The sequence below is a fragment of the Mus caroli genome, unplaced genomic scaffold (genome assembly GCF_978045245.1).
Source record: "Mus caroli unplaced genomic scaffold, Mus_caroli_1 scaffold_1, whole genome shotgun sequence".
Lineage (NCBI taxonomy): Eukaryota > Metazoa > Chordata > Mammalia > Rodentia > Muridae > Mus > Mus caroli.
This window is the reverse complement of record NW_028227256.1, coordinates 188,939,260-188,945,346: the sequence shown is the minus strand read 5'-3', so window position 1 is coordinate 188,945,346 and position 6,087 is coordinate 188,939,260. Positions and strand designations below refer to the sequence as shown.

At 49.4% G+C, this 6,087-nt stretch overlaps 1 protein-coding gene across 2 annotated transcripts in view; it reads right to left on the bottom strand.

The window, feature by feature from the left end:
* Window positions 1–4,008: 4,008 nt before the first annotated feature.
* Window positions 4,009–6,087, bottom strand: part of Batf3 (basic leucine zipper ATF-like transcription factor 3) — a 10,987-nt gene continuing 8,908 nt past the window's right edge. For both annotated transcript variants that reach the window (XM_085835356.1, XM_021174371.3), the window contains exon 3: window positions 4,009–4,503. In XM_085835356.1, coding sequence (XP_085691482.1) covers window positions 4,321–4,503 — 183 coding nt within the window. In that variant the 3' untranslated portion in view covers window positions 4,009–4,320. The remainder of the gene's footprint in view (window positions 4,504–6,087) is intronic.

Sequence of the window (6,087 nt, the reverse complement as noted above, 5' to 3'; positions counted from 1 at the left end):
GGTCTGATCTGTGATGACATTTCTGGTCTTCTTAGGAATGCTGGACTAGGAAATGGAATGCCCAAGAGTACAGCTGAGCAGTTTCAAGGGACAAGTGTTCCCTGAGCACAGGATAGGAGTCCATCAAGGAAGCCCCACTAACCTCATTATCACTGGCTACAGAGAGACTTTTGTTAAGGATCAGAAATTATGTTGGTGATGATAACAGGTAGCTGGTAGCCACACTCCACTCCCTTATCCCAACCAGTACGGGAAACAACTCTATTTTCTAGCAGCTGTGACCAAGCACCTGGCAAGAAGCAACTTAAGGGAGAAGGGTTCATTTTAGCTCAGTTTAAGAAGGGACAAAAGGCCTACTAGATGGTTTAATGGGCAAGCTTGATGACCTGAGTTCAATCCTTGGGATTCACATGGTAGAAGAAGGAGAGACCCCCCCATCTCCACAAGTTGTCTTCTGACCTCCACATATGCACAGGAACGTGTAGGTGCCCTTCCATAAATAAATAAATAAATAAAAGTTTTAAAATTTAAAAACAAGGGCTGGAGATGGTTAAGATGGCTGCTCTTCCAGGAAGGTTGCGTTCAATTCCCAGCCACCATACAGTGGCTCACAACCATCTGTAATGGGATCCAATGCCCTCTTCTGGTATCTGAAGACAGCAATGACATACTCGTAGACATAAAATAAATCTTTTTTTTTTTAAACGTAAAAGACAATAAGATTAAGGTCGTGAGGCGGCAGAGAGGAATGCTGGTTCTCAGCTTGCTTTCTCCCTTTTCTTCAGCCTGGGGCCTCAGCCCTCGGGATCATGCTGCCACTTTTAAGGTGGTCCCTCCCAGCTCAGTGAATCCCATCTAGAAAGTCCCTCATCCACAGGGACTGGTTTGTTTCCCAGGTGATTCTAGACCCTGTCACACTGGCTGTATTAAAAGTGTCACAGTGCTGGTTTCTGTAGGGACAATCCTGAGAAGCTGCCACCTCTAAGTGCCTGCCCGTAGCGCTGAGACTCTGGCCTTGACTGCTTCAAATTAGGCTGCATTTCTGAGGGTTCTGCTTCAGTGTCATGGCTGCCCCCCCCAGGGGGTGGGGTCCCCAAGTTAAGAACCCTTGAATCAGCACTATTTCCCTCTGCTCTTTCCCCTCCTTCCTGTCCCCATCTCTCAAAAGCCTTCTTGTGAGGCATAGACAACCCAGCAGGGCCTCCTGCATGAAGAGGGAAGGCAGGGACACTGGTGAGTATTAAGGCTTTCACCTTTCTCTTAGCTGTAGCTGGGCCAAACCTACTGCCTCCTGTCAGTAAGAACGCCCAGGGCTGTTGAGGAAGGCCCCATCACTGGGAAAGAGAAGGGGCTTTCAAGTCTTTCACTTTCTTGCCTGTCACTGTTCTTAAAACTTCTGGGGTAAAACTACGGCTGAATGCAGCCCCGAAACACCCGAGCTGTTCGAGGCAGGTCTTGTGCAAAATGCTACAGAATTTCGGACAGGAAGTTGTGTGGCTGTGTGGGCGTGAGGACCAGCTTCCTCCCTCTCTGACACTTTCTATGCTTTGGGGATCTTGCTCAGCGGTCTACCCTCCCCCCAAACCCAGCAGACCCCACCCCCCTGAGGCCTCATACACAGCCTCTGACACGGGAACAGTGAAGACAGCAGGGTGAATCCCATCCTGAACCATTACTCCCCTGTCCCTCATCTCTCCTAGACACGTGACCACTTCTGACAGCACGCAGGACTTTCACTTCTTCAGAACAGAGGCACTTGTGTGTCTGGTTTTCCCAATGCTCGTCCTCGCCTCCTTCAGCTTCATCCCAGAACCTTGGCTAGCTTGTCTGGGTTCCCTGCCTCTGAAAACACAGTTTCTAGGTAACCAGCAGGGGCAGACTGTGTACCCTGCAGCTAGGGAGGGAGTCTCAAGAGTTCGGAAGCTAATTTGAATAGAATTAGTGGTAGCAGATAGAGAAAGTTGCATATTGGAACTAAGTGTGTGGATCAAGGATGTTTAGGAAACAACCAACAGAATCTGTAGATTGCTTCCTCACAGATGGGCTCTCCTTAACTGCAGTCTCTGCTAACATTCTGCTACAAGAACAAGGCAGATTCAGACTCCAGTAGTAGGAGCCTGCCCTGCCCAGCTGTGGTGGAGGAACCTTGGCCCAACTCTCTGAACTCTTGAACTTGTGCCTCCCTCTCCTGGTCCCCGAGACCCTTCATCTACAAACTGAAGGACAGAAGGCATGACTTTAACATCTCGTGGGCTTAAAATGCAGTATCCTGTGGTTCTCCTAGCAGACATAAACCTGGTCTTCTAACACCAGTCTTCTTAAGCCTCAGAAGGGAACTGTGCAATTGTAGCCCTTGCAAGCTAAGAGACCAGGAGGAAGGAATGCCCTCCTAGACAGGGTGCGGGGGGCTTGCAGGAGTGGCCAGTGTCAAGCCCTTTGCCTGGGAAGGACTACAGTCTAGTCTCTTTCCTCTTGTTGTTTTTTCTCCATCCCTCCTACTTTGTTTGTGCATGCATGGTATGTGTGTACATGTTCATGTGTACCAGCACATACATGTGCATTCATGCACACGGAGGGCAGAGGTCAACAGTGGAAGTCCCTCCTCCACTGCTCATTCCCTCCCCCTTTTTCTTCTTTCATCCTCTTCCATGTCCCCCAGATAGGGTTTTCCACTAAACCCAGGTAGGACTCATCACTGAGCCAGACTGCTGGCCTGCTAGCTACTGAGCTCCAGAGGTCCACCTGCCTCTCCTGAGCGGTGCTGAGGCTGCGGGTTGTGCCCCAGGGGCACCTGGCCTTTTCCCTTTACCCGGATGGTGGGGATTGGACTGAGATCATGCATGGTAAGCACTTTGCTGGCTGCGTGATCTCACCAGCATCACCTCTTTCTCTTCCCTTTTTTCTTCTTTCGTTTTTCTTTTTTAGCATCCATACTTACAGCAAAGTCCTTTCCTTTCTGTCCCTGACTCTTGTTCCCTTTATAAGAAGGCTCCATCTAGCCAAGCGATGGTGGTGCATTCAGGATGCAGAGGCAGATGAATCTCTGTGAGTTTGAGGCCAGCCTGGTATACAAAGTGAGTTCCAGAACAGCCAGGGCTACACAGAGAAATCCCGTCTCAAACACAAACAAAAAACAAAACAAAACAAACAAACAAAAAGATGATTCAAACGTTCACAACACTGGCGAGTCCAGGGAAAATGTGAAGAGGGCACAGGTTGCTCTCCTACTTGGCATTCCCATGTGTCTGAAAGAAGAATGGGCACCTGAGAAAGAGAATTGTTCTTCTCTTCTCCCCAAATGCTTGTTTACTTAAACGAAGGGGCAGTGTGTCCACTGATCCTGTGCTGATGAATGAGCAAATGGAGCAGTTGGGAGGCCCAACCAGAAACAAAATTCTCAGGGCTGGAGAATCAGCCCAGCAGTTAAAAGCATTTTCTGCTCTCGCAAAGGACCTGAGTGTGGTTCCCAGCACCCACGTGGTGGTTCACAATTCCCTGTAACTCCAGGGGATCTGACATCTGAGGAATCCTGTTATTAATGTGTAACAGGGCTGGTCTCTGGATGTGCACAGACACACACTCAGGCATACACAAAAATACAATTGTTTTTTTAAAAAAGAAGAACAATATTCCACCAGTGTGGTATAATCCCAGCACTTAGAAGGCAAAGGCAAGGGCATTTTTTTTTTTTTTTGTTCTAAGCCAGCCAGGGATGCAGAATAAGATCTTGTCTTAAAGGTTGATAAATAATAATAAATAAACAAATAAAAATTCTATGGCCGAAATGAGGTAAGCCATACCAGATGGAAGACTAGGTAATGTCAATGATGTGAGCCACAAGTCAGCTCACTCGCTGAGAGCAAAAGGAAAACCCCCTGTCTTAACTCTGCCATAGCCAAGGGCACTTCCCATCTGCTCTGGTTGAACAGGAGCGCTACCTGCAGTAGGATGACTTATGCAGAGGAGGACTCTAGGAGCCCTGCATTCCAAGAAGATGGACAAAGGAAACATGGTAACTATCTTTATTTTCCAAGTTTTAGACGAAAAGATCCTGCCAAAGGACAGCACCGGCTAGCTGCCAAAGTGAGAGAGGAACGACTCAAAGGGCCTTCTTGCTGGGGCCTCTGGATCCTCTGTCCTGGGGCCAGAAGGCAGGGGCCGGAAGTCAGATGCCCCAGAGCACGATGCTGAGCCCAGGCTGGCCCCAGAGCTCCCTGGAGGGGCACAGCCACATGTACCCCTGGATACAGGTGTGTAGGGAAACTCCTGAGTGTGCAAACCAAGGTTCCGAGCCAGACAAAGGAGGAGTGAGCTGGGGTGTCATCGTGGTAGACAGCTGGCCACGGGGTCTGACCGAAGCTGCACAAAGTTCATAGGACACAGCAGCAGCGGGCACATCTTCTCGTGCTCCTTCAGCGCCTCGCTCAGGTGCCGCAGCTCCTCCTTCAGCTTCGCAATCTCCCTGCGCAGCACCGAGTTCTCCTGCTCCAGGCTCTCATGCTCCTGTTCAAGAGAGGACAGGCGGAGGCAGGTGTGGAGGTGGACAGGAATGGTCCCAGCCCTTGGGAGGTAGAGGCAGGAGGGTGAAGAATTCAAGACCAGCCTGGGCTACCCCAGACTCTTCAGATCTCTTTCCACGAGAATGAAATTGCCCTAAAAAAGCAGAGCTTTCCTTTCTGAACCAACACTACTGAAGTATAATGTGTCTATATTAAGTGTCTGTGATTCAGGGCATTATGACAGAAGCAAGGAACCTGTGCTAACACACGGGACATCTCCATCACTCTGAAGTAGTCCCTCCTTTCCATCTCCATCAGCCCTCATCCCCAACACTGACTTGTTTTTTGAAGGGTTCTGGTGGGCTCACAGCCATCCCAACACCGGGAACAGTACCCAAGACGACATGCCTTTGGCTGTACTAACAATGCACAGACTCATGCAGTCTTTTTTTTTTCTACTGCATAAGGCTGTAGAGGCTCAGAACTGAAGGAGATCAAAGAGCTTCCTTGTCACTCCCGCCCCCCAAACTGTTAGAAACTTCTCATCTGCAGGGCTGGCTCACACATCCATCTTGGGTTGGACACCCCCATCTTCAAGGGACAGTCCCTTCCATTTCTGCAATATTCCATCCTCTTTGTACTGAAAACTCCTCTCCTCCACATCCACCCATTGAGCCAGGCTCTACCTAATGGAGCCACACAAGATGAATTCAGTACTTTGCAACTTCAGTTCTTGAAATGATAGGCAACAGACTCCTCCCTCCCCCTTACAAGTTCTCAGAGTCTAAATGTATCAAGTCTTCCGTGTTCCCTGTGCCAGGACTACCAGCCCCTCTGGCTGTCTCGTTACTCTGTAACATGTTCCAAGTTGCTAGGTTCACTGAGAAATGTTACTCCCAGCCCAGTGCATTGCTCTCGGGAGCATGCAGGGGGCTGAATAGGGAAGGGGGGGCGGTTATCCTCCTCATGCTGGATCTAACCCACTGGAGACTTCCCTGAGTCTGCAGGAAGCCAAGCTCCCAGTGTGTTAACTGCTTGAGGACGGCTTCCCGGACCACTGAATCCTACTCTGCTCCTTTCTGAGACACCACTGTGTCACCTCATGCATACAAGCTGTCACACACAGAACTTTACATCAACAGTCTTCCCCTTCATCCAAGCCACTGGTAAAGTCCACAGCACACAGCCAACAGCAGATTGCCATAGCACACCATCCGTGGTCCTCTCCAGGCTGAGAAGGTCTAAATCCTGCTGAGCTGTTGTTTCCATTCACACCTAGCTTGAAGTGTTTGACCAGACTGTGACTCAAGCACACTGGGCACTCCCTGAGCTGAGGACCCGGCCTCATTTCCCATCATAGCTTCTTTATTACTAATAATTTTGAATAAATGCAACTAAAAAAGTCTGGCCTTTTAGCCCCCTAAGATACGTGCACACCCTCAGTTTGGCCTGACTGATTCTGTCCGTTCCTCTGTGAGACTAGCATGAGTTCACTGCCTCCAGGAAGACTTCCCTGATCACAGCCCATATAAGTCTCATATTCCTCATTCCGAGATGTACACTATTGGACCTCACTTACATAAGTAAC